This window comes from Chelonia mydas, chromosome 7, assembly GCF_015237465.2.
Source record: "Chelonia mydas isolate rCheMyd1 chromosome 7, rCheMyd1.pri.v2, whole genome shotgun sequence".
Classification (NCBI taxonomy): domain Eukaryota; kingdom Metazoa; phylum Chordata; order Testudines; family Cheloniidae; genus Chelonia; species Chelonia mydas.
Window position 1 is genome coordinate 23,699,866 of NC_057853.1, and position 26,624 is coordinate 23,726,489.

A 26,624-nucleotide genomic window follows, 5' to 3' on the forward strand; every position below is an offset into this window, starting at 1 on the left:
CTGACACTCCACTAGACAGCTGCAGTCAGATCTTACTGCGCTCACAAGTGAAATGAGTTTGGGGGACTCAGTCCAATCCCTGTTAAAGGCTCCAAATCACGGAGCCCAGCACAATCTGTCACAAATGGCCACATCGGAGGTTGAGGTTGTAGGTTCGTTGGCAACACTGGGAGCTGCAAACCCTCCTGAGCTCTAACTGGAAGCTCGGTCTCAGGAGATGAAGGGCCAAGGTATTTAAGTACCAAGCTCCCCATTTCACTGCAACACTCCTCCAGCCCCCACCAGGCCCACTCTGCCTCTGAGCTGCCTGTGCAACTTCTCTGTATTGTTTCGCTCTCTCCAGGGCTGCTGCGCCGAGACGCCAGCTCTTTGATTTCCTCAGCCCCGTTTGAAGTTCAGCACTTGGGAGGATTTAAAGATTGAAATTTCTCCCTTTTCTCTCTCTCGCTCTCAAAGGTGACTGCTTTTCTGCAACCCTGAAAATTCCGGTGGAAGCCTCCCTCACAGACTGGAGCTCTGGAGATAAGATTCAAACAGGGCTGAGAAAGACTGGGGGTAATGGGGTGGTGGGGGGAGAAGCACCATAGCAATCACCTAGGAGCTAATCTCCTGGTGCATGGCTTGGGGGCTTGCTTTTCATTTTAAATCCAACTCGTTACATTTCATGTGGAATTGAGGCAGAAAATCTCCCCTGAGTTCTCCTTGTGAAGTCCCCACTGCTGACTCCATCTGACGCAGAGGAGGTGGCGGTGGGGATAATGGAGGGAACCATCGCCATCTGCCCAGTATGAATAGAGGTTAACACAGGCTGGCGTAGGCCAGAAAACAACTCGGGCTCCAACCACTACCAATAGGATGCTTTTTACCTGCTTAGGTCTCAGGGAGAGAGGCAATGTGATCTAACCAAGAGCCCCTCCATTTGGGTGTCCTGAATGTGTGCTCTCCTCCTGCTTGTTGGGTGGACTTGGAATCCCAGACAAGAATGCGGTGACAAGAAGTTGTCAGAATTGGACGACTGTTTGGTGGCCCCTGGGTAAAATGGATTTGGGGACTGGTGGACAGGTATCTGAGTCACAAAGGGCACATCTGTCAGAGAAATCAAAGACTGGCTAAGCCTTGGAGCATAAACTCTGCTTTGATCGTTACAGGGCATCTCTCTGTTGGCAGAAGGTGGTGGGTGGGAAGCCTCCCCCACCGCTGCTTTGCTCTGTAGGAGAGAGGCCTTCAGTCCACAGGACCATCATTCTAGCTTGGAAATCTAGACCTCAGAAGTTAGAGGAATGGTCAAGGGCTGTGAAACACCCAAATGCCAGCTCTTCCTCTCCTTTGGGGTAAACTGAGCACCACCCACTCTACAGCGAGTGAGTCTTTTCATACCAGACCCTGAAAGCTGAGCTCCCGTTCGTCCTGTACGGACAAGACAGATCCCTGGGAACTTTCAGAAGAATTGAAATTTGCCCCATACCTCTTCCCTGCAGGTGCTGGATGTTGACTGCTTCCTCCCCACCCCAAAGGTGGTGGTTGTGCCATTTCAGGGGTACTTAGGATAGTGAGGTGGTGAGGCACTCTAGCAGGCTGCTTTCTCTACCCTTTAGACCACCACAAACAGGCTGCATGCTTTTGAGTTTATAGACACCAGTGCTTTTCATTAGGTCCCCTCCACCAGTACAGCCCTGTGCAACAACATACAATTAGAAGTACACGTCCTCTCAGTCCACCCGGGGGAGAGGGAGGGCAAGATCATACCCTGCTGTATTCCCTTACCCATCCTTCCTGTGCTTTAACTGTTCCCAGCTGACAGGCTGATTGCTCTCATTAGCTCATCAGCCTGCTGCCTAATTAAGTCATTGAGCACCCAGCCTCCCCAATTAAATCCATTCCCTGAGGGAAGTAGCTAGTACGTTGGCTTAGGGGACATCTACGCTGAAAAAAAACACTCTGCAGCCGTGAGTCTCAGAGCCCGGGGCAACTAATTCAGGCTCCTAGGGCTCATGGTCTAGCAGGGTAGGCATTCTGCTCATGCTGGAGCCTGGGCTCTGGAACCTGGCAAGGGGGAGGGTCTCAGAGCCTGGGTTCCAGCCTGAGTGGGACTGACTGCTGCTTTTAGCCCTGTAGCACGAGCCCAAGTCAGTTGACCTGGGCTCCGAGACTTGCTGCTGCAGGGTTATTTTGCAGTGTAGCCGTACCCTGGGTTCTAGGCTCCTAGCACTCTGTCACAGGCACGTGGGGATGCATGGTGCCAGGCAGAGGGGAAATGTTGAATGGGATTTTTTACAAGCCCTAGATATGAAGGTCTCCAAATAAACAGCAGCCCTTTGGCCCTTTCTGCTCAGCTTCGTCAATCAGCTTTCCAGGGAGGTTGTTGCTCTAGCACTGATTTTGAAATCCCCTATAGTACCCTTGTCAGAATCAGGAGGGGCTGGGGTCCCAGCATGGCAGCCTCTTTGTCCACGTGAGAGGGAGGTTGTTAGGACCTTGCATTGCAGCCCACTGTCTGGAGGAAGGGAGGAGATTTGAGACTGTGCACTGCAGGCCCGTTGCCTCCTCTTTCCTTGTTCATTTTCTTTTCCAGTAATTGCAAGTACAATGTGTGTGTTTGGTTGGTTCCGTCCCAGTTGGCTCCCACCCATAGACAGAGGAGCACCCTTCACTATGCTCACACGGTGTTCGGTGCCAATCAATAGGCAGGGGGTGTGTACCAGATTTATGGCTGTTAGAGCTTAGCTGACGTGGGTCTGAGTTCTGGGTCAGACAGGAGAATGACTGGCAGCAGAACCTCTGAGCAGTGAGAAGGTGACATGCTGGACTGGAGGCAGCGGGCTGGGTGTCTTGGCTTTGGCCTCGTCTGCCCTGAGGCTGGGAAGCACAATTAGCACCTGTCTAGAGAAGCCTTTGGATGAAGGAAACAAGTTCTCCATCCCCATTCAGATGCTGCTGGCTAGACTTGGGATATGCCCCTCATCCCCACTGCCCTGTATTTGAGCCCTGAACTGCTGCCTTCAGGCTATGATGAGTAGGAGGCAGAGAGACATGGGAAGGGAGAGGCAACAAAAGTCACTGTAGCTGCATCAGCACTCCCAGGCAGAAAGAGCCTAAGGAGGGAGAAACAAGGGGCTTCTGCCCAACCCCCAAGTATGCTGCTTGGGCCCCCTTCCATCATTCTACACCTGATGTCCACAGATCTCTGCACCCCCCTCAAGCCTTCACTGCCTCTTAAATAATGCTCATGTGCTCAGGGAGCAGTGAGCTCTCTCCCAGTGGCTCTCCCAGTGGCTGATGTGTGCCTGGGGAGGAAGGGATGACGCGTCTATCCAGCATTAGACAGCAGAACTGTCAACACCTCAGATTGATCGACCCAGTGGGTCCAGAAGCTGTGATGAAACAGGGAATTCCCCACGTGGTGCAGCGGCTGCCCAGCAGCTGCTCCTATGTTTCTGCTTAGCATATCTGACCCGGTGTGAAGTGCCCTGCATGTGTCCCGTGCTACAGAAATGATAACTGAGCTAGTGGGGCAGCCAGCGTTGGACTCATCTCAGGACTTCCCTCGTCTCTGGAGACCTGGGAGATGAAAAAGCAGCCCTGATGTCTCCTGAGGGGAACTCAGACTCAATGAAAGGGGATCCCGGTAATGTGACAGTTTGGACTGTGTAGAATCAACCCTTCTCACCCAAGTGCTGGGATGGTCATTCCGAGGGGCACTTCCCCACAAATGGAATGTGCCTGAGACCAGATTTCTGGAGGATCCCCTATTTCCCCCTGTCCTCACAGAATGGTCTTGTGCCATATTAGTGCAGCAGACTAGGGATGACTCTGAGACTGGCAAACTCATTTCACGTCTGATGACAAGCGATACCAGAATCCAGACCATAGATGGTGCTTCTGAAGCACGAAGCTGTGATAGAGACTCCAACAGGCCTTGACAATGCATTCCTGGCTTGCACCAGCCTGAAGATCTGTTCATTGTAACATACCACCCAGCCCCTACTTTACACAAGGGGGGGGGGAGGGGGGGCTAGTCCAAGTGACCCCATGTGGGCTGTTCAGTATTCACTGTCTGCAAAACACAATGCATCCCACTGACAGTGCTGCCTGTGGTGGAGCTCAGGCCTTTGCCTGGCCTCCCTGTCCCTGCCACGTTAAGGGGACGCAGATGGCTCAGGGAATGACCCTCCAAAAAAACAAAGAAACCCCAAAGCTGACTGGAGGCACTAACACCCCTGGGAACCATTTAATCACAGACTCCTCAGCCATTCTGATTAACTCCGGCCCTGGTGAATGGATGGAGAGCCAGATATTGGCGACTATTCATGTCCTACAAAGAGATGTGTCCTGGAAACTTGCCCACAGGGAAGGTAGCAGGAGAGGCGGGAAAGAGAGTTTCCAGCCTCAGGGCACACCCAGGTTCAGCAGCAGGGAGGAGGGATTGCTACTTTTGCATTGAATTGAGGTTTACAATAACCACGTACAAAGCTGGAGAGGTATAGAGCTATAGAGACTGAGGGAGCAGATCAAAGTGCTCCACCCCCTCAGGATAAGCCCAACTATCCTCAGAGAACAGGGGCCCTGGATAGGCCTGCATGCCTGAATGTCCCAGGTGTTTGCAGTTTTCTTGTAGATGGGTTGGTCCCAGGATATTAGAGAGACGAGGCGGGGTGAGGTAATATTTTTCATTGGACCAACTTCTGTTGGTGAAAGAGACAAGCTTTCCAAGAGGAGCTCCGTGTAGCTTGAACACTTGTCTCTCTCACCAACAGAAGTTGGTCCAATAAAAGATATTACCTCACCCTCCTTGTCTCTCTCACTTACCCAAGGGAGAGCCAGCTATACAGCTGGAAAGCTGCTCAGCCACCCACTCCACCCACCTACTCCCAGAGGAGATACCCATCTATATGGCCTGAGAGGAATCAGTTGTCAGCTCCTCACTTCCCATTCTTCTTCCAAGCTGCACCACCTCCTATCCCTGTCCCACACCTACACCGCTCTTTCTCCTTTCAGACAGGTTGAGATGATTAGATCTCATTTGATGGGGGTCCCAGAGGGTTCTTCTTCATTCATTTACCAGCCTGGCCTTGTTTCAGTCCATGAGGTACCCAGTGCTGCATTATGATGGACCATCCCAGGCTAACTTTGCAAGTGAAGAGAGGCTGTGAGGTCTCAGAGGCTGCTCTTGAGTTAATGGCCTGAGAACGGAAGACAAAATTGCAGTCACATTCTGTAAAACACCCTCTGAAGAGGAGAGGGAAGAAAGGAGCAGAGCAGCATGGCCAGACTTGCTAAAGCAGCCTAGCATCTTTATCTCCTCTTCAGTCACACTGCGGCCTCTTCATTTCTCAAAGCCTTGGGGCTCCCTTGGTTTCTCCCCCCGCCCACATATACACACTTTGCTGTGTCATTCAGCACCCTGGAGCAGAGACCATTAGTGTGTGAGAGCTGTGCAGAGGCTTTGTGTCCCTCTCCGCCAGAGAACACCTCCATAACAGTAGGTTTGGGTCCATCCATGGTGGAAGCTGTAGGCACTATACTGTTAAAGATACTGGGTAAGTGAAAGCCAGCGGACCTAGCAGAAAGCCAACCACCAATCACATTCAAACCTCTGACCCCAGAGTGAACATCACTAGATGCTACATTATGACACAATTACATCTGCTCATGACAAATGCTGCCTGACGAAGCAGCCATCAGAGACTAGTGCTGCACACTTGAAGCCCATCTCCAAAGTACAGGGAACAAGTTCAATTCAGGATATCCCAGTTTATGGTTAATACTCAAGCCTGAATGTCTCAGTAGTCCCTTTCCCCCAATGATAGCTTAATGTCTCTTTTTCTGGTGCCCAATGCCATGCCAAGCAGAAACAGCGAGGGATGCAGAATATACAATCTTACTGTTGTTTTTCCTAACGCTTCAATCACCAAGCCCCATAAATCAAAGATACAGAGGAATCAATGCCTCATAGAAAACATTTTATTCAGAAACAATTCTCCCTGAACACCAGCTTTTCTGTATGTCCTCTGGGACCTTTGTCTTTTAGGAGCTCAGCAGCCTCTGATGTTTCTTTCCCCATCTCATGTCATAATCCTGTTTGTATCCTCACAATCAGTTGCCTAAGAGATGATGATGCCATCACAAATAAAGATTCACAACATTCACATTTGGGAATAAGGAGCAAGAGAGATGCCTGTATTGGAAAGATCTTGGTGTTTTTTATGAAAATGTCTTTAGGAGTAAGGCATGAAAGGAAAGAGAAACTAAGAGATAATTGTTTCTGAGGTAAATGTTCCTCTCTGTTTTCCAGGAGGCATCAGCAGCTCTTTCAAGTTCATGATATATATAATTTGGGGGAATTGTGAGATCTTGTGAATCTGGTCAAATTTAACTTGCAGAGTGTATTATCACTAAATTAATTACAGGGCCTCTTGCCTTGGCAGCTTTAAATATGGAGATTAAAACATAACATCCAAGGACACCGCCAAACTGTTACTTAACACCTAACCTAAATAAGTGTGTGTTGTGCCATGCCCTAAAGGTTACTAATAATGGACCTGCAAGGGGAGCAAGTTCCAAAAGCAGGGCCTCTCCAGAGAAAAACTTGGCAACAAACAATGGAGGACAAATTCAGCCCTATGGTAACTTCATTGACTTCAATAGAGGGATTTGACTCAGTGTTTAAACTAAGGATCTGACAACAAATGCACCCCATTTGATCTTAAATGCCGTGGTGAAGTATAAGGTAAGAGGCACCTTAGATAACTGGTTCCCAGACCTTTCCGAGCTTTAAAGAGCATCACCACCACCTTGAATGGCACCGAGAAGCAAACAGGAGTCTAATTCAGAGATGTGAACGAGCAATGTTATGTACTCATTGTGAGCCACCCAGGCCCTGCATACTGAACTAGCTGGCATTTCAGGGTGGACTTCAGAGGTAGCCCTAAATAGAGCATATTACAATTGTGCAGTCTGGAGTAACAGAGGCACGGATGACAGCTGCAAGTTCTCAGGCTCCTGGTCACTTGGTAAAGACTAGTCACCAGAGCTGTCTGGGAGGGGCAACAACTGCTACAGTCGGACTCCGAAGTGCAACCCATTTTGGTTTGAGTTGGGCATGCACTCTCACCACCTGCCAGGATGTGGAAGGTTTTGTGCATTGATACCCACTGTGAAAGATTTCAAGCACTGATGAGACAAAGTTTCATGCAAAATGCTAGCTGCCATGAACTAGTTAGCTATTGTGCATGGTGGGTTTGATCTTGTCACTTCTGAGGAAAAGGCTCACGCAGTGATGCCTGCCATAGGACTTGCCATACCAGGTCAGACCAATGGCTCATCTAATCCAGTATCCTGGCTCAACAGTGGCAGATGCTTAAAATGAAGATGCAATAACCCCAAAGTGGGTTTTATGCACAGAGAACACTAATGATGATTGGCTCCATTGGGAGCTGCATCCAGCCTTCTTTGGACAGAGTGTAGGTCTGACATTGGTTCTTTCAGAGGGATTATAGGGGGATCCATCCAATCACCCTCAGGAAACTCCTGTATGTTTCCCTTTGAGACCTGCCACTCCAACTCAAACACTTTATGCCTCTGAGCCAAAGAAGTCTATTGTTTTTGCTGCCTATCAGTGGTTTTGTTATTTCAGTCCCTGTGGAATAATATTGTTTTAGTACTATCACAGTCTTCCCTTCCTCCTCACGCCATATTAACCCTACCAATGACACGATCCTAGTAGATAACAAATACAGCTGGCAGCCAAACAGAGATGGAGACTGAACAGGCACTTGGTATATTCTGTTTCATATATTCATATATTCAGTGTAGTGGTAATCTATTCTTTAGTGTACTGCTACATTCGAGCCTTCCTTCCAGGCTGTAGCCCTCTAGCATTTTACGAAAGAGACCAAAAACCCACGCAGAGCAATGAAAGCTTCTCCCACACTGGGAATGTTCTTGGTCTGTTATATGATAATAGCTCTGGGTATCTTACCAATGTGCTTTTATTGCTGTGGATCTTCAGAAATGAATGCACTTGAGTTACAGAAGGAAGTTCATTTTGGTACAGTAGCTTTAAGATTGCACTGTATAGAAATGAACAGTGTAATCAAATCTTAATTTAAGTTCATTTTAATCTGCAAAATGCCCCTAGCCCTTTCTTTAGATGTCACTATAATTTTGTGTTGATTCTGACTGTGAGCTTTGGGCCTTCCATCACTATATGTTTATAAAGTGCATGGATGGTGCTCAGTAAATAACAGAATAATAAAAAATGCCAGGGCTACAGGAAGGTGATATTCTTACAAGCAGGGTCCAAACCTAAACACCCCTAGTGCCCACCAAAACCAACAAAAGGCACATTTTCCATTCTGCTCCCCTTCTGCAAGACTGGGCTTCCTTTCTTATCCTTCTCGCCACTGTGAGCTTAGCTTTTTCTAGCCTCACTTCCACTGGAAAATAATTACATGGTAATTTCAAGAGCCTTGTTGTTCTAAGGTAGTTTAGTGCAAGGCCTTGAAATGTGATTTCCCCCTGCCTTTGTGCAGGGTTAAGTGTGTTAGGAGGCAGAGCCTGCATAAACATACTCTGGCAGAAGCAAGAAAGGTCAGCATGGCTCCCCCCATCTCTAGTAATCAGCCTGTGCATGTGTGTGTCTGAATATGATATTACCCTGCCCTGCAGTTACAATTAACCCCTAAAGAACCTCAATCTAGTGAGGCGCTGGAGCTGAGTACGCTGGGCTGGACTGAACATATCACCATTTAAAGCCCATACTCCATCTTTTGAAAGGAACAAGGGCCTTATTTTCCAAGCTCACTCACTAAATGAGCTGGTAGGGTGGGGGAAGGAGGAGGAAGGGATAGATGGAAGGTGAGGATCTGTGGAAAGTCATGAATAATGTAAGCCTCCCTAGGCACAGCTACATAACTTAGCCTGTGTCACTGATACCCTCCAAATGGACACCTCCCCCACCTCCTTCTACAAGTCACACGGAGGTTATTTGGTATTTCAAGAAACAGCCTCTACAAGGCAGGAAGGATGGTCTTGTGGTAAAGGCAAAGGACTGGGACTCACAAGATCTACATTCAAATTTGGTTCTGCCATCAGTTTCCTGTGTGACCTCGGGCAAGTCACTTAATCCATCTGTGCCTCTGATCCACATCTGTAAAGTGGGGATAACAGTAACTCTCTATGTCACAGGGGAGGTGAGTATGGATACACACATTAATATAGGGGATACACATCACACAAGGGCCTACACTGACAATTTAGGGGATACATTTGAAACCTCTCTTCTAAAACTGTGCGTGCGATCTTTTACACCCAATTTCTGTGCAAGCAATAACTTGGACTCCAAAAAATGAATTCAAAATTGTAGAAGCTGCTTTTGAAATGTAGCCCTAAATATTTGTAGTATTAATATTCCCAAACCAGAATTTTGAAACGTGAACTATTTTTGGAAGGGTGGGGAGAACAAAAAGGGAGTTGAAGACAAAAAGGGGAATGGTAACAGCAAACATTTGAAAAAGATTTTTTAAGGGGCTGAGTTTGAGACCCAAGCTTGGTCCCTCACTCCCTGAATCAGCAAAGGCTGAGAACACAGTGGCAAGAGCATGCTCAGGCCCTGAAGGATGGGAATGGCTCACTCTCTGAATTAGGAGGGGCTCAAAGCAAAACAGAGATGGCACATTCAGCCCCTGGGTCAGCAGCCTCTAGGAACCAGCAGGAGCAGTCTGTTCAGGCACCAGGAAAAGCAGTGTGCTTCCCAAGCCAGCATCCTATGCAGTGTATCACAAATACCAGCATTTACTAGAGAAAGCACCTCATGCTTAAAGCTATAACGAACTGATCTTCTAGCTAAATAACAACACTTAGCTGTTATACAGCATTGTCATCCTAACATTTCAAACGCTTTTCAAGATGCTCCAGTAGTATGGATACTATCATACCCACATTTATTTTATTTTATTTTATTTTTTCAGATTTTATGTAAAATAATGGCCCAAATGCTGAAAACTCAGCACCACAAGATACATGTTGGAGTCTCCAACCTGGAACCACCTGAACATCTCTAGGAAATGTTTACACTATCACAGTCATCCAAAGAGTTTAAATATCTTACCTGTGACCGTCACCAGCATGGAGGCCACCAGGGGACGATTATTGTCCAGCTTACGGCTCAGCCTCAGCTCACCACTTGACTGATTTACAATCAACAAGTGCAGCTCATTGCCCCGTTCAAAAGTGTAGAAGAGCCTGTCGGACACATCTGGGTCATAAGCCGGGATCTTCCCTATGACCCCCGAAGGGAAGGTGTTGGACCTGTTGGAAATGTAGTTGTTGAAGAGGATCTGGAAGTTCCTGAGGACAGGGCTATTGTCATTCTGGTCAATGAGTTTGATGTGGACTGTGGCTCTGCTGACCAGGGGGGCAGACGTTGCCTGGACCACAATTACATACTCGGGCTTTGTCTCATAATCCAGGTCAATCAAGGCAGTGAGCTCCCCAGAAAATATGTCCATCTGGAAGATCTCAGGGATGTTGCCTTCCACAATCTGATACATAATCTGGGCATTAGGTCCCTCATCTGGGTCAATGGCTGTGATCTGGGCCACCACAGAGCCCACAATGCTGTTCTCCTTCACCAAAACCTCAAACTCTTCAGCTGGGAAAACAGGGGCATTGTCATTCACATCTTGAACAGTGACTTGAATGTTGACTGGGGTTCTTTGCGCGGGGACCCCCCTGTCCACAGCATAGGCAGTCAGCTCATAGACTGGGACACTCTCTCGGTCCAGCCTGCGGACAGTACGGATAATCCCAGAGGTGGGCTCTATGGTAAAATCCCCATCCCCATCCTCCCCATTCTGGAAGGTGTATTGTACCCGCCCATTGGTGTGGGCATCGCGGTCGGTGGCAGAGATCTGGAGCACACTGGTGAATGGAGGGGCATCCTCCGATATAATGCCTTGATAGTGAGCACTGACAAACTGAGGGGCGTTGTCATTTACATCATTCACCATGATTTCTACATAGGTGGTGTCCGCTTTCTGAGGGATCCCATTATCTTTGGCAGTGATGGCCAAGGTGTAGGTGACCTGGTCTTCATAGTCCAGCTCTGCCTGCAATGTGATGGCACCAGAGTCCGCATCAATACGAAACTGAGGAATATTGTCCTCTAGGTAATAAGTGATCCTGGCATTTTCCCCCACATCATCATCGGTGGCACTGATGACCACCACAGTGCTGCCCACAGGACGGTCCTCATTGACACTCACTGAATAGTGGGCACTCTGGAACACAGGCCGATGGGTGTTGGCATCAGTGATGTTGATATGAATGTGACAGTTGTCATGCAGTGTCCGGTCAGAGGCAGTCACTGTAAGCACATAACGCCTCTCTTGCTTGTAGTCCAAGGGTAGAGAGAGAGTGATCAGCCCCACTCCTCCCTGAGTACTGATAGAGAAGCGGTTCCGGGTGTTCCCCCCAGTTATCTGGTAGCTTATGGCACTGTTCACATCCCTGTCGATTGCTGTGACACTGAGAACACTGGTCCCCACAGCAGCATCCTCATTTAGCCGGATGAAATACTCCTTTTGGGTGAATTCAGGTCGATTGTCATTCACATCCATGACAGTGATGGTGACACTAGCGGAGGCAGATAAGGATGGAGAGCCATGGTCCCGAGCCTCTACCCCAAAGAAATAGTGCTCCACTGACTCACGGTCCAAGGGGCCACTCACTGTGATCCACCCAGTGGCGCTGTTCACCACAAAAGGGGTGTCAGCTGAGACCCCAGTTAGTTTATATTCCAGACGAGAGTTCTCCCCGTAATCTGCATCCACTGCCTGGATGTGGATCACTGAATGGCCAAGGGGGGCATTTTCCAGGACAGAGATTTGAAAGGGGGTGCTGACAAAGATTGGGGCATGATCATTAATGTCCACTACTTGGATGCTGGCCATGCCAGTGTTGTTAGACAAAGGAGGGCGCCCTGCATCCTGAGCACGTATCCTCAGGGCATATTCACGTTCAACCTCAAAATCCAAAGGTGCCACCACCTGTATTTCCCCAGTCACACTGTCAATGGAGAACTGGCCTCTGCTGTTCCCACTGATGATGTTATAATGGACTAAAGCATTATTGTCTTTGTCCACGTCAGTGGCAGTAACTCGCAAGATTTCTGTATGGGGTCTTATATCCTCTCTCACCTGGACGATGTAGCGTTTTTCACTGAACTGAGGGGAATTGTCATTCTCATCCAGAACTGTGATATAGACTTTAACTGTGGCAGATCTGGGCCCAGGCTCCTTACCCTGGTCATTTGCCTCCACCACCAAAGAATATTTCTCCATTTTCTCTCTGTCCACTTGCCCGCTGGTGGTGATCAGACCTGACCTGGGATCTATCTCAAAGACAGAGTGGGCTGCTTGCTCATTCACAAATCGATACCTGATGTTTGCATTGTGTGGGGAGTCCACATCCGTGGCCCTCAGCTGTAAGATAGGGTAGCCTTCTTCTACATTTTCCCTAATAGTCTCTCTGTACTCACTCTGCTCAAAAACAGGATCATGATCATTTCGGTCAGCAACAGTTACAGCAATCATGGTGGTAGCAGAAAGACGGGGGACCCCATGATCCACAGCAGTAACCCGGAAATAGTGCAGGTCCATAGTCTCTCTATCCAAAGCTTTGGTGGTGGTGATGAGACCATTCTTGGGGTCAATGCTAAACAGCTCCATGGACCTGCTGTTCATCAGGGCATCCATGGAGTAGACCAGCTTCCCAGCCTCCCCTGAATCGAGGTCTTGTGCTGCCATAGTTATCACAGGAGTCCCTGGAGGCTGGTTTTCAGCCACCTGAACCTGGTAATTATACTGAGGGAAGTGGGGGTGGCGGTTGGCTGCCCTGCTAGTCCTTAATAATGGTAGGAATGCACTCTCTCGCCTCCTCCTTTGCTTGACAGGCGGATAATGTGGTAGATCAAGCTGCACAGCTGGACTAGGCTTTACTGGCAGGTGAGCAAAGAGCTCCAGGGCTGACTGGCTCCCAAAGTCCACGGCAAAGCAAAGAGTTTGTAAACAGCCTTTGGTGGAATCAAACAGGTGAAAAAACAGACAGCGATCCTGCTTTCTGTGCGGCGTGGGCGGAGCGCGGGCTGGATCGAGTCCTCGGGTCGCTCTGGGAGCTGTCCCGGGTGCAGGTGGTGCTGAAACGGCCTCTTCCAACTCCCCGGCCTGCGCCTGCCCTTCCGTATCCTTCTCCAACCGCACAGTATGGTCCGGGCTGGCTCCCCAGCGCTCGCCTGCGCGCCGGCCGGGCGGCTGTCTCCCTGCACACCGCTGAAGACAGGTCACTAGGGTCAGCCACTCACTGAGGTGCGAGCGGCCGCGGCGGCACGGTGGCGGCCTCAGCTGCATCTTTGCAAACCAGGAGCGGCTCTCCGAGGCCGGCGGGTACCTCTCCGGGTGCCGGGGCCTCGCCCCCGGGGCCAGGGACTCCCAGATTTCCAGCTGCCAGGGATCCGTGCAGTTGTACGCGCCGGGACTGGGCTGGTGCCTGGACACTTGCTTTACGCACAGCCGCTCGCCGTGCAGGGAGGGCCCTGCGCCCGCCGCGCTCAGCCAGCCCCCGGGGGAGCTCGGGGCCCCTGGGGCAGGGCGCAGGGGGCTCTGGCTCGCACAGCCGCAGCAGGCTCTGTCCCTCTGGCCGCCCGCACTGTCCAGGGAGCCAGCCCCATTGTCCCGGCCCCGCTGCTGTCCGCTCGCCTCCTCCCCGGGGCTCCGGGCCCCGCTGCTGTCGGTCCCGAGGGAGACGAAGGTGCCTGGGCTCTCCGGACCCGCCCCGCTCCCTGGCTGCTCGGCCGGCTCCCTGCCTTGGTGCCACGGCGGCTCGGTGCAGCCTTTCCCGCTAGTCCTGCAGCCGTGGCTCGGCGCTGCTGCCCAGCCGCCGGGGCTCTGGGTGCGGGGCTGCCCAGCGCCCTCCCGGGCCAGGCCCGGCGGCTCCGGGGCCAGCGCCGGGGCGTTTATAATCCACAAGCAGGGGGAGCCGCCGGCCCGCTCCCCCTGGGCAGCTGCCGGGCGTGGAGTCCTCTTCGTGCCCCACAGCGGGGGCCCCGAGCCAGCTCGGGGGTCCCCCCTGCCCCACCGCGGCTTCCCGGGCAGGGCTCCCCTCCGACCCCCCGCCCGCGGGAGGGGGCAGCCGCAGCGACACCCCCTGCCCACGGCCGAGCCCCCGGCGGCCGAGCCGGCTCCGCGCAGCCCACCCAGGAGGACTAAGCCCGGCCAGCGGCCCCCCGCGCACGCCAGCCCCCTGCTCGGCCCCTCCTGCTCCCGGCTCTCCCCGGGTCCCCGCTCCCCGCGCCGGGCGCAGCCCCCGGGCCCCTCGGCTCCCCGCTCCCCCCGGCCGAGGGGGAACAAAGGGAGCAGGAGAAGCAGCAGCAGCAGCAGCCGCCCCCGGCGGCTCGGTCCCGGCAGCGGCGACAGCGGCTCAGCCATGTTCCCCCCGGCCCCCTCCCCGCCCGCGGGCGCCCGGCCCTAGCGCTCCCTCGGCTCCGCTCCGCCTCTGGCTCTGCCCCCCGCCGCCCCGCCACCATCTACAGGCGGCGGCTGCCTCCTGCGCGGGCCGGGCTGCTCCGCGGCGGCGGCATCGCCTCCTCCCGCAGCCCCAACATGGCTCCCGGCTGCCCCGATGGTCCGCTCCGCCCTCCCGCTCCCCTCCCGCCGCCCCGCAGTGGTAGCGCCCGCCCGGCGCAGGCGGCAGCCGCCGCCATCTTCACTGTGGGCTGGCGGGGGGAGGGGAGGGGGCGGGAGAGACGCGGGCGGAGCTGGCCAGGGTGCTGCATGGCGCGTTTCACTTGGGAGGGGGCTGCGCGCAGCTGGCAGGGCGGGAAGGGGGAAGGGGAGGGCTGTGGGGAACGGGGGGTGTTGTGGGTGTGGGGGAAGGGCTGTGGGGAAAGGGTCGGGGTGCCGGTGGGGGGAGGGGCTGTGGGGAAGGGGTTGGGGTGCCGGTGGGGGAGGGGCTCTGGGGAATGGGTCGGGGTGCTGGTGGGTGTGGGGGAAGGGCTGTGAGGAACGGGGGAGTGTTGTAAGTGTGGGGGGAAGGGCTGTGGGGAAGGTGTCGGGGTGCCAGGGGGGAAAGGTTTGTGGGGAAGGGGCTGGGGTGCCGGTAGGTGAGGGGAGCTGATATGGGAGGGGGGCGCTGGAAGGAGCTGGTCAGAGGAGTGGGGGGCGTATTTGGGTGCTGGGAGCAGGGCAGGGTGCTATGACTGTGGTAGGGGAATGGTGCATGAATGACTATAACGGGTTAAGCCCCCGGCCCGTTTCTGCTTCTTGCCTACTCTCCCTTTGTCTCACGTGTGTCTCCCTTCTCTCCCCCTTGCTCCCTTCCCTTCCTCCTCCCCCTTCCCTGCCTCTCCAGCAGTAGCTGATATAAGACAAGGGCCAAGTAGTCCACAGGGTGCTGCCTCCCCTCCCACAACAGACCGGAGCAGGTAGGATGGCCAGGCAACTGGACATACTAATCCACGTAAAGCCTCTACCTCTGCTCCTAGGCAGCATAGCACATCTTCCCCAACTTGCACGTTTCATGTATCAGACAAATTAACTCCCACTCCAGCATCTCCCTTTTTGAACTAAAATGCACAAGCAGGAAATAGCTGTTGCAGGACATATTCACACTGTCTCGCGGTTGCATTTCTCATCACCGCTTATTTTCTCCTTGCTTCGTGCCTGTTCTGTCTGTCCAGCTCTTTTGCCCCTTCCCCGGAAGCAGCAGCAGAGGTAGGCTGGCCATAGTGTGTACTTCACAGAGCGTTGATACTGCCATAAAATTTGCTCAGTGAATTTCACAGCCAGGGAGTAGATGGAAATGAGAAGAGGTGGTGTACACAAGCTCTGACCTGCATCTTTGCCTTTTTTGATTAAATTTAGCATTCTAAATCCTGGAGAAAACATGAGAAAATTGATAATTGGAACGCTGCTTCCTTGGCCCTTGGGAGAGGAACTGGATGATGTAACAGGGCTGACCAGTTCTGGCTTTTATGAGTCTGAGATTACTCCATCAATTGCAGCCTAAAGACTCGGACCCAACAGTACACAGAAGATGAGTGATCAGAGAGCGCATCTCTACAGGCAAGTTGCATTCAGTGCTGGTGCTAATAAACTAGTTTTTAAATCTGGATTCAATTCTATACTCTCAGTTAACAAACATGGTTCCTCCCATGCCCATATGGTTGTCTTGAAATTTTTCCTTCCTTTGATCATTAGATGGCAATGTGCTTCCTGCGAGAATGAGAGGAAAACCAGAAACTAGGGGACATGTGGCTGAGAGAAGAGGGACCAAGAACATTGGGAAGAAAGCAAATGACCAGAATTCCATTTAAATTAATGGATGATGCAGGTCAGGCTAGCATTACGTTATCTTTCACCCACTTCCTCACCCCTGCCCATGAGTCACTCTCAGTTAATCACCAGATCCAATAACGCTTTTATGAGAAGGCTAATTTATGTATTACAGCAAGCTCTGGGATCAGTTTCACCAGATACTTCCTGAAAACAGCCTGTCAGACAAATTACAGAGCACAGCCTTCTTTCACTTTCAATTCTAATATAGAATTTCATTGCTCTTTTGTAGCGTGTTCTTTCTGCTAACATTATATTTATAGTTGTACCACACAAGAAACATTAAGAACAAATTGTATAAAAGGAGGTTATCCCTCATGGCAAGCCCCCACCCTAGCTCTGTGCCCATGTAAATAGAGGAATCACCTTGGAAATTAGACATCAGAAGTTACATGGAGAGAAAGTTAGATTAGACCTCCTTTGGGCCATTTCCCTCAGTTTTCTCTCACACCCTTCCTGTGATTTCAGAGCTCCTAGACATATTGATTGCCACGCCATATGAGCTATCTGGCTCTAACAATAGCCAATCGAAGATTCTTCACTGTAAGGTGCAAGAAACCTCACAATGGACAATTTTGTAAATTTCCCCTGTGGGTACCTGCTTATTTCCAATCCCAAGCAGTTAGTGGATGGTTTATGCTTTGAAGCATGAGGGTCTCTAACTCTTACATTGTTTAAAAAAAATTCTAGCAACGGTAACTGGGGATGTTCCTATTATTTATCTAAAGACCCAGTCCTTTTTAGACTCTAACATGTGAATTTAAATTCCAAGCAGAGGACTGAGAGCCAGAAGCTCCAAAGCTCCTATTCAGACAGTGACAGCAATCTCCTCCTTGGAACTGAGTAAGTAACAATTTACTTGCTTAAGTTTCCCCAGCTGCAAAATGGGGATAACAGCATTGATTTAACTCGCACACGGGGCAATGTAGGGGTATCCTTAGGGTGACCAGATGTCCCAGTATTAGGGGCTTTGTCTTAGATATGCAACTATACCCACTGCCCGCCTCCCCCAAAAAGTGCCTTGATTTTTCACACTTGCTATCTGGTCACCCTAGGCATAATCAGTGAGTATTTGTAAAGAGCTGAGCACTGCTATTACAGAGACTTGTTTTTTAACTCAAACCTTCCTAAGAGTTTTAAAACTTTTCAAATGTTCTCCTCCCCGGCACATCTGTGCCACTGGAGCAGAGGAGATGTCCACTATTATCCTTTTAAAGATCTGACCATGGGCTAGGGCATCCCAAGGGTTAATACTCCATTGCCAGTTCCAATGGTACAGCCCTGACCACCCCTAGCCCTGGCATGTGGATGGCACAGGCCAATGCTCCACTGGCTAATGGGAGGCTGCTGCAGAGATTTAACAGAAGCTGAGCTAGGAAGAGAATTCAAATCAGAGCCTCATTGTCCCTATTATCACAAAGGAGAGAAACCACCCCCTTCACTCACACCAATGCTTAGGATTGGCCATTGAGTCAGCTGGCTTTTGTTTTGAGGTTCAGATTTGGAGCTTACGCTTCCCCTCTCATTGTGTAGAGTCAGAAAAAGCAGATACTCTAGGGCCTTGCATTTCAAATCAGGCTTCCTCGCTCTCTATGCCATAGTCACTGCCCACTTGCAAAAGAGGAGACAGGATTAATGTTTAAATATCTGACAGGTTACAACAATAACTATTGATACAAGGCCCAGAGGCCCAGAATATAGAAGAGGATCTAACCAATCATTATTTACTCAAGTTAGATAACATTTAATGGGTTCAGGCCTATTTAATCTAAAGTGTAGCCATAACTCTTTATTTAAGTTTCTGTATTTAAATAAGGGAGTCATTTTGCCTACTTGCAAAATCCAATTATACGACACAGATAGAGATCACCTTGCACAGCCCAGCCAATTACTGCTGTGAAAACTTTAGCATCTGCTTAAACAGAGGAGCACAGAGGAGAAGCAAGGGGCTGGTGCAGCTCACCTCATTTGAAAGGGTACTTCAGCTCTCCCAGCTGAAAAGGAATTTTATGCAGTAGGAATAGTTCTTCTTTAGCATGTGAATGGAATTCACTTTGAAATCCCAGTAACATGTACAGAACATATTTTTTAAAGTAACGTTATTGCTGTCCCCTCATAGTCATTATAACATCAGCAACCAATGAGAATATACATGAGCTGGACTTTACTCACTGGACACCCTCCACAGCAGATTGAATTTTGTTTACTTTCTGCAAGTAAAAGAAATGAACAAGCAGGAGGACAAGAAGAGCTCTGATCTGGCCTTACAAGTTGTTGGAGCTGGTTAAATATAGAGCTTGCACAAGTTTTTCTAGAGTACTATATACATTTTTTTCTGAGATGGGATTTTGAAGATGACTAGCTCCTAATAATATTTAGTATCAGTAAAGCACTGCACAAGCTACATACATACAGCAGTAGCTGCAGGTAGCAGGGTGTTTGATCTCTCTTATTAAAATCTTTAATGTCTCATCATAAACCTAAGGCACCGATAGCACAGTGATGGGCAGCAAATACTGGATCAACATATGAGCGAGAGACCAGCTGACAGCACAATAATAGGGAGTGAGTAGGGAACATTTTGGGGAAGGGCCACTGGAGCAAACCAACACAACGGTAGTAAAAAAGGTAATGTGATTGGGTGGCAAGAGCAGGGAATGTAGATTCTACTCCAGCCCATTCCACTGAGCTGCTGGAGAAATCATTTAGCTACTTTCAGCTTCAGTGTCCCCATCTGTACTATGGAGATGGGCACTTTGTGAGGCACTTTGAAATGCTTTGTGTTATGTTTGTACAATGCCTAGTGCAACAGGGCCCTGATTAGAGCCGCTCGGTGCTACTAAACTCGAAACACCAGCCAATAATGTCATCCATTATACAGTCTGATGTCATCCAGTCTGTCTCCTCTGGTGGCCAGTTCAGATTGCCCCTTCAGTACACTTGTGAGTGCTACATTCAAGGCCTCCATGACCTATCCCCACCCTACCTATCGTCTCTCATTCATTATTGAAAGGTCAGCTCCTGCCTCCAATCAGCCCATGATGCCAGATGCTATCGCCAACTCTTTACATTTTCAAACAAGCACCTTTGTTTTCTGCCCTGTTGCCCCTCACACCTGGGAAAAGCTCCCCCTAAACATCTGCAGAACTAACTCATTATCCTCCCTCTAAAATCTCTTTAAGCCTTCACTCTGGCATGAAGTCTATAAAAACCATGAAAATCTTTAGGCTGCTGGTGTGCTGAGACCACTGCCTATTATGCTGAGCAACACTGACTCATTGTTTCCCTGTACTCCCCTGTTGACCTGTCTGTATCCATCTATTGTTTGGTGACTCTGTGACAGGGCCAGCTGCCTCCTGAGCACCCCTGCATAGCCAGAGGTCATTCTGAAGTGCTCTGCTACCAATTTCTCCCCTTCTCAGGGCCTCATTTATTGACTCCTTATGTACTGGCCCTCCAGGCCCCAACTCCAGTTCAGTCACTCTGTCCCTTTAGGTAGAGAGTCCCCAGCCTTTCTCCCCAGGACTAGATCCCAATACAAAGTTTCTCAGGCTTTACCTGGCTGGAGTTCAGCCTTCTTCACCCCTCTGGCTTTCAGGCTCCCAAGCACTTCTCTCAGTCAGGGTCTGTAGTGGGAGCTGGATCCAATACTCCCGGGTTTTACCTGGCCGGAGCTCAGCCTCTCTCAGCTCTCTGGTTATGGCTTCCAGTCCAAAGCCCTTCTCTAAGTAAGGGTCCCTAGCAGGAGCCTCCTACTCACTCCTGTCACAGCTCTCTTAGTCAGAGTCTTCCCTGCCGAAGCCTTTCACAGTCTGTCTACCATTCCCTGAACTCCCCCATTCCCCTTCATTGCAGCCTCCTGCTGCTCTTTGCAGGGCAGTCACCCTGATCTTTTCCAGATGTGACTCATTCTGTGAGCAGGGTTGGCTAACCACAGCCCTTTGATGGGTGAGCCACCCGGTTACAGTCTCTGTAAGCTCTTTGGGGGCAGGGACAGTCCTTTTACTGTGTTTGTATAGTGCCTAGCACAATGGGGTCCTGGCCCATGACTGGGGCTCCTAGGCACTATGATAAATACGATTTAAATAAGAAATAATCATTTGTCCATTTCCAGGGTTGAGTGTTCCAAGCCTTCTCAGGACTAGGTGTGCTAGAGTTCTTGACTTACCAATTCCAATGCCCACCTCCCTGTTCTCTGACATTATCCAAAGAAAAAGTTGGAAGATGAACATACCCAATCCAGCCAGCGTCCTTGCTCACAAAGAACGGCATGCAGCAGCGAGTTCTTTGTGCACTTCCAAATGAGCTACATGGACCAGCTAGGGGAAGGGGAGAAATCTTACCGTATGGGTGACTTGGCTGGTTTGAAGCAATAACAATAAAATCCTCCACATTCATCAGGCCCAAGAGTTTAATTTTTAAAGTACCAAAGTGCCCACTGGGAAATGGTCCAGGCATCTAGTGAAAGCACGGACTGTGCCATGCAGAGAGCAGGCTTCAGATCTGTCTTTAACCCAGCTGGCAAAGAAGGGGAGTGATGCAGAAATGGAGGCGGGGAGGCTCATGTAATAGGGGAGGGAAGCCCTCCTGCTAGCCCAGCAGTGCTGTGATGAGAGCTGCACTCAGAAGGGGGAAATGGGGAATATCTTGCAAGACAACTCCGACCTGAACAGTTCAGGAGGCTTCACAAACAGTGGCGTAATGCTGAAGCCGCAGGCTCTCTATAATAATATTTTGTGAATGTTCAAAGCCCTTTACAAACAGTAACCAAGTGATTGGTAGCTGAAATGCAGGCAAAGGTGGCGAGGAAAATACGTTAGTGCCGAGTCACTGTTGCCTCGCTCCAGGGCTTCCTTCTGGTGCTATTTAAAGAGCTTCCAGCCAATATGGCACACACACAAAATGGTAGGCGCAAGTGAACCTGTTGGGAACGGTCTCTTCTGCTGGCTCCTGTGCCTGCCCCCAGCTGCGTGACACGGGTGTTTTTCGGGGAGGCTAAGGGTCTCCCTCTGAAGTGTTAGCACCCAGGATGTGCAAGCTAGTGGGATTGAAGAGTCATTCTTGTAATTAGTGCAGCTCTACTCTGGGGAGCCATTTGGGTCTTAGAAAAACAAAGCAATACTAGAAAGACCCACTCACTCGGTGCCATCTGCAACAGTAGGCAGGAATGGATGGTCTGGCAGGCTGCTAGTGGTTAGAGCCCTATCACAGCAGCAGTATTCCGCATTGCTATAGGGCTTAGGAAGGCCATTAGGAGTCAGGTAAAAACATTACACCAGTAACAAATCATTGTGCCAAAAGACGCATCTGCTTCAGAATTTCATGGCTTCCAGAATGTCTGTGATCTAATCTGGATCTTAGTGGCAAGGCATCGCCAGTGACTTTGAATGTAGATTTTTCAGCAGAGCTGATTTTATCGCATTCACAAAGAATGGGCTTTTGTTTCTCAGGCAGACAGCTTCCCTTTTTTCCATGCAAAAAGGAGTTGAGCAGAGGCGGATATTAGCTGGGCAGAGATTCTCCAGGACCCTGCTAATAGGATGCCAGGTTATCTGGAATATAACAGCTGCAGCCATTTGGCTTCTTCTCTGTGAACAAGTCTGCATGTGCGTATAGCACTGATTTAGCTAATCTGCTCTTGCTCCCTGAAAGGACAATCTAACCTTTCACATTTGAGAAGAACAAGACTAGAGGGAAAGTTGCATTGCCAATTGAGAAAAAGACGCCCCAACTTTTACATTTGGGGCTGCTCTCTTGTCAGTTTTGGTTTATTACTTTGTCAGTCTCATGACTTAGTTGTTAGTTTTATCTCACTCAACTAATATCGCAGCCTAATCCACCGAAGCCTGTAATAGGCTTAGGAATAAGAGGGGTTTACATCCTCATTAGTGTTCAGCACGAGATGTCAGAAGAAAGTAACATCAGCAGAGTCCCTCCTAAGAAAGCAGAATCCAAAGAGAGCTGGCTAGGTAGTGGGGGAGGGGGGATGTTGGGGAATGGAAAAAAATCTAAAATTCACCTTGAGGAGTGGAAAGGGGGAACAAACACGGGTGAGGGGTAACTAAAAGGGAGCAGGGATGAGCAGGAGAAGTACAAGGAAGGGGAAAGTTATGAAGAGCCTGAGCCTGCGAACAGTTACTATGAACTTAGTCCCACTGAAGTCAATAGTAGCAAGTATTTGCTCGGTGACTTTAATGCAGGGACTGCCTCCACCTCTGTGCCGTTTACAGCACGGAGCTCACTGAGAGCACTCCACGCATGTCTACACTATGCAGTATATTGATGTCCTTATAATGCACATACAGTGAAGCTAGAATTGCACATTGGTGTTGTGAGTACAGTATTCAGGCTCTGTGCATGGAGCCTGCTTGCTGGCGATTCAGCCACCTTACACAGAGTGTGACAAATTCACACGCCTGAGCTCTGTAGCTATGGTGATCAAACCCCCAGTGTAGACACAGCTAGATGGATGGAAGCATTCTTCCATTGCTTGAAGAGGTGGAGTTTCTACAGGGACGGAAGAACCCCTTGTCACTGTAGGAAGCATCTACTTCTATGGCGGTACAATGGTATAGTTATGGTGCTGTAGCTGTGCCACTGTAGGGCGCATCGTGTAAACACGGCCTTAGGGACCTGATTTTCAGAAATGATGAGGACCCAGCACTTCCCATTGAAAGTGGGAGCTAGTGGGTCCTCAACACTTCTGAAGATTACACCACTTATTTAGGAGCTTATCTGTTAGCGCCCACTTCTGAATACCTTAGCCAAGACTCCTGCAATCTTTCCCAGCTATGCCAGTGCCACACTCTAATTAAGGAGAAGAAGTGCTTTAACCTCCCCATATTGTAGCTTGTCTCTGTGTTTGATAGATCATGGATTCAATCATAGATTCTTGAGGTCAGAAGGGATCACTATGATCATCTAGGTTATGTCTACACTAGCGACTGTACAGTGGCACAGCTGTACCGCTGTAAGATCGCTCGTGTAGCCGCTCTGTGCCGATGGGAGAGAACTCTCCCGTCGACATAATTAAACCACCCCCAATAAGTGGTGGTAGCTATGTTGGCAGGAGACGTTCTCCCACCGACATAGTGCTGTGCACACTACCATTTATGCTGGCAAAAGTTGTGTCACTCGGGTGTGTTTTTTCACATCCCTGAGCGACACATTTTGCCAATGTAAGTGGCAGTGTAGACATGGCCCTCGTCTGACCACTGTGCCAGATTATTTTGGGGTCTTGTGCGCTAGGGAAATTGGGAGTCCCCCACCTTAACTCAATTTTGCCTGGTTGCTCCCCTCATGTCAGAGGTCCGGCCGGGACAAATGTGAGCAGCACTGTAGCCCTGTGTGCCAGGTCACAATGCTACTCATTCAGATTTGTCTAGCTGCTCCTTCGGCACGAAGAGGGACACTCAGGCAAAACTGGAGTGACATTGAGCCAGGTTGCAATGCCACCCACCCAGATCTGGTGCTTGGGGGGTCCTCCTGATCTGGGGGCCCAACAGAAGTGCACTGAATGCACACTGGGTAATTTGGGCTATCAGAAATCTTCTCATAGAGCTATTCAAACTGTGATCAAGTTGCAACTTTCTCTTTGATAAATTAAATAGCTCAAGCCTTTTCAGTCTCTCACTCTGCAAAGCTGGTTTTCTAAATTTTGAGTCGAATAGCTGGTGGACCTGTGCCTCTTATTTTTACTGAGAGTAGAGCTAAAATATTTATATCATTTTATCAACAAAAAAAAACAAAACAAAACATGTATTGGAATTAAAAAGTACAAAGAAGAGCAACAAAAAAAGATTAGGGGTTTGGAACTGCTTCCATATAAGGAGAGATTATAAAGTCTGGGATTGTTTAGAAAAAGAGACAACTGAAAAAGAGACAACTGAGAGGTCTATAAAATCATGAATGGTATGGAGAAAGTAACTAAGGAAATATTATTTACCCCTTCACATAACATGAAGCAGGGGTCACCCAATGAAATTGACAGGCAGTTGGTTTAAAACAAACAGAAGGAAGTATTTCTTCACACAACACACAGTCAATCTCTGGATCTCGTTGCCAGGGGATTTTGTGAAAGCCAAAAGTATAAGTTCAAAGAAGAATTAGGTAAATTCATGGAGGATAAGTCCATTGATGGCTATTAATCAAGATGGTCAGGGATGCAACCCCATTACAGGGGAGTCCCTAAGCCTCTGACTGCTAGCTTCTGGGTCTGGAGGACAAGGGATGCATCACTAAATAAATTGCCCTCTTCTGTTCACTCCCGCTGAAGAATCTGGCACTGGTCCCTGTTGGAATACAAGATACTGGACAAGATGGACCATTGGTCTGACCCATTATGGCCATTTTTATGTCTTAGGTTAGATCTGTTCTTGCTTGTGGGGCATTTTATTGTATTTTGTATGACACCCTTAGAAGCCCAAATATACTTGCAATGCATTTGGCAAACACCAATTCACAACCACCCCATTTCTACCTTTGTCCAACCAGCCATGGCCCCAGATTCCTTACTTCTTTGTACTCATACCAAGGATGGCTGCAGAAATATGCATGGCTGCACTGATGCATTATATTCATTCTGGTGGGAGGATGTGGACTGGGGAGCTGAAGATCACACCACTGCAGTTTAGGCTAGAGCTGATGAAGCATCTGTGTTTCATTTTACTGTAGTACTGTATTTCATTTAATATCTTGAGACCAAAGCTGTAAATTCCAGATCATTTAAAAACCAGGGGCCAGTCCCTTCCCTACTCAGAAACATCGAACAGTAGGTCCCTTATGCATTCCCACAAGTTTCCCCTGGCCTGTGCAATGTGCCCCTGACTAACTTACCAAGCTACTACTCTCCTCATTCAAGTCTCTGCCCCAGACTCCTTTGGTGCTGCCCACTGAGTATTTTTAAGTGTTTTAATGTATTTTATTTTCATATTTTAAACCCCTGGTTTACACAGAATAACCACATGCTCTTTTGTCTGCTCCCCTCATCCTTCCCCCAAGGTTATCACCCTCAGTTCACTGTATTTTGTGTACACCGCACATGTAAACATCTTCTGTCCTCTGAGAAGGGCCTCGCTTGCCATCTTGGGTGCTATAGAAATAAATCACCAAGAGTCTTTATTGCTTTTGATTTGGGAGATTTTTCATTTCTGAAATGCAAATATGGAACAACAGGCACAGAGCTGATGCGACCATGGGGAGAGGAGATGTTACGGTGCCATGGACTTTTCCAGATAACATCCTAGTTCACACATATAGAATCATTTTACCTGCATTCACTAAGAGACTTTAATAGGGCATTTCAGACAACACATTTATTTGTAGAAGGGTTCAGTTTCTGCTTTTCAGCAAAACAATACACATGCATAGCTCTGTCTGGTCACGAAAACCGACACCCCACGGCAATAGAGGGAGTGGGAAACAAGGGGGAAATTTCAGCTTACTTCACCAGCAACTAAAATTTAAGCAAGAACACTCACAGCACAGGGTAACTCCTAGGGATTAAAGATGGGCTGGGAAAAGGTGATGGCCCATGGAACCCCAGGGGTGATTAAGCCCAAGAAGAGAGCGTTGTCACTGCTGAAATAAGGTGCAAATAAAACTAATAAGGCCTGTTTTTTTTTTATGGTAAAAAAAATGGCTGTTTCAAGTGGTCTTGCTAGCAAAGCTACAAGTGGCACAACTGGCACTGCAGGTTCTTGAATGCTCTCCCCGTTCTAGCCTCTTTACAATCCCCAACACGGCTACTCTCTCAGCTAGCTATTCCTCAGCTTGGGCCTGTAGAACTGACGGAAACAGGCCTTTCTTAGCACAGCTTTGCCTCTTTTGTAAACCGTATTCTCCTTATGGTTATTCCACCCCAAGGCCTTTGACTCTCCCTCTCAGCAAGGCCCAGATTACAACATGCAGTTTGTACAGGCACAAAGCCATCTTCTGTATTAGGAGAACGAAAACAACCTTTAAGGAGAGAGGGCAGCTTGCCCTGGGGAAGGAAAGTGACCTCCCTCATGGCAATACAAAAGGCAGGGAACCTGCACAGAGTTGTCAAGCTTTGCTTTAGCCTAAGACCACATTTAACCCCTGTCCATCCAGAAGCCCCCAGCATGTTTAAATACGCGTCGGTCTCATCTTGCTCTCCTTAATTGGACAGCAGGCTGCTGGTATCACATTGCAGAGCGCCTTGTGGGACAGCAGGGATTAGGCAGATGCGCGGCCAAGATAGACACACATGAGTCA

The 26,624-nt window shown here is 49.4% G+C and overlaps 1 protein-coding gene and 2 long non-coding RNA genes across 5 annotated transcripts in view; 2 read left to right on the forward strand and 1 right to left on the reverse strand.

Annotated features, from left to right (window-relative positions):
* Positions 1–13,491, reverse strand: part of CELSR3 (cadherin EGF LAG seven-pass G-type receptor 3) — a 69,742-nt gene extending 56,251 nt beyond the window's left edge. For all 3 annotated transcript variants that reach the window (XM_043551738.1, XM_043551739.1, XM_043551740.1), the window contains exon 1: positions 10,109–13,491. In XM_043551738.1, the coding sequence (XP_043407673.1) occupies positions 10,109–13,406 (3,298 nt within the window). In that variant the 5' untranslated portion in view covers positions 13,407–13,491. The remainder of the gene's footprint in view (positions 1–10,108) is intronic.
* Positions 13,492–14,799: 1,308 nt separating this feature from the next.
* LOC122466524 lies at positions 14,800–16,118 on the forward strand. The gene is made up of 3 exons (XR_006292121.1): positions 14,800–14,821; positions 15,406–15,478; positions 15,918–16,118. It is a non-coding gene; the product is annotated as an uncharacterized LOC122466524 (long non-coding RNA).
* A 133-nt stretch (positions 16,119–16,251) lies between these two features.
* LOC122466523 lies at positions 16,252–21,058 on the forward strand. The gene is made up of 3 exons (XR_006292120.1): positions 16,252–16,386; positions 17,164–17,231; positions 20,503–21,058. It is a non-coding gene; the product is annotated as an uncharacterized LOC122466523 (long non-coding RNA).
* The last annotated feature ends 5,566 nt before the right edge of the window (positions 21,059–26,624 follow it).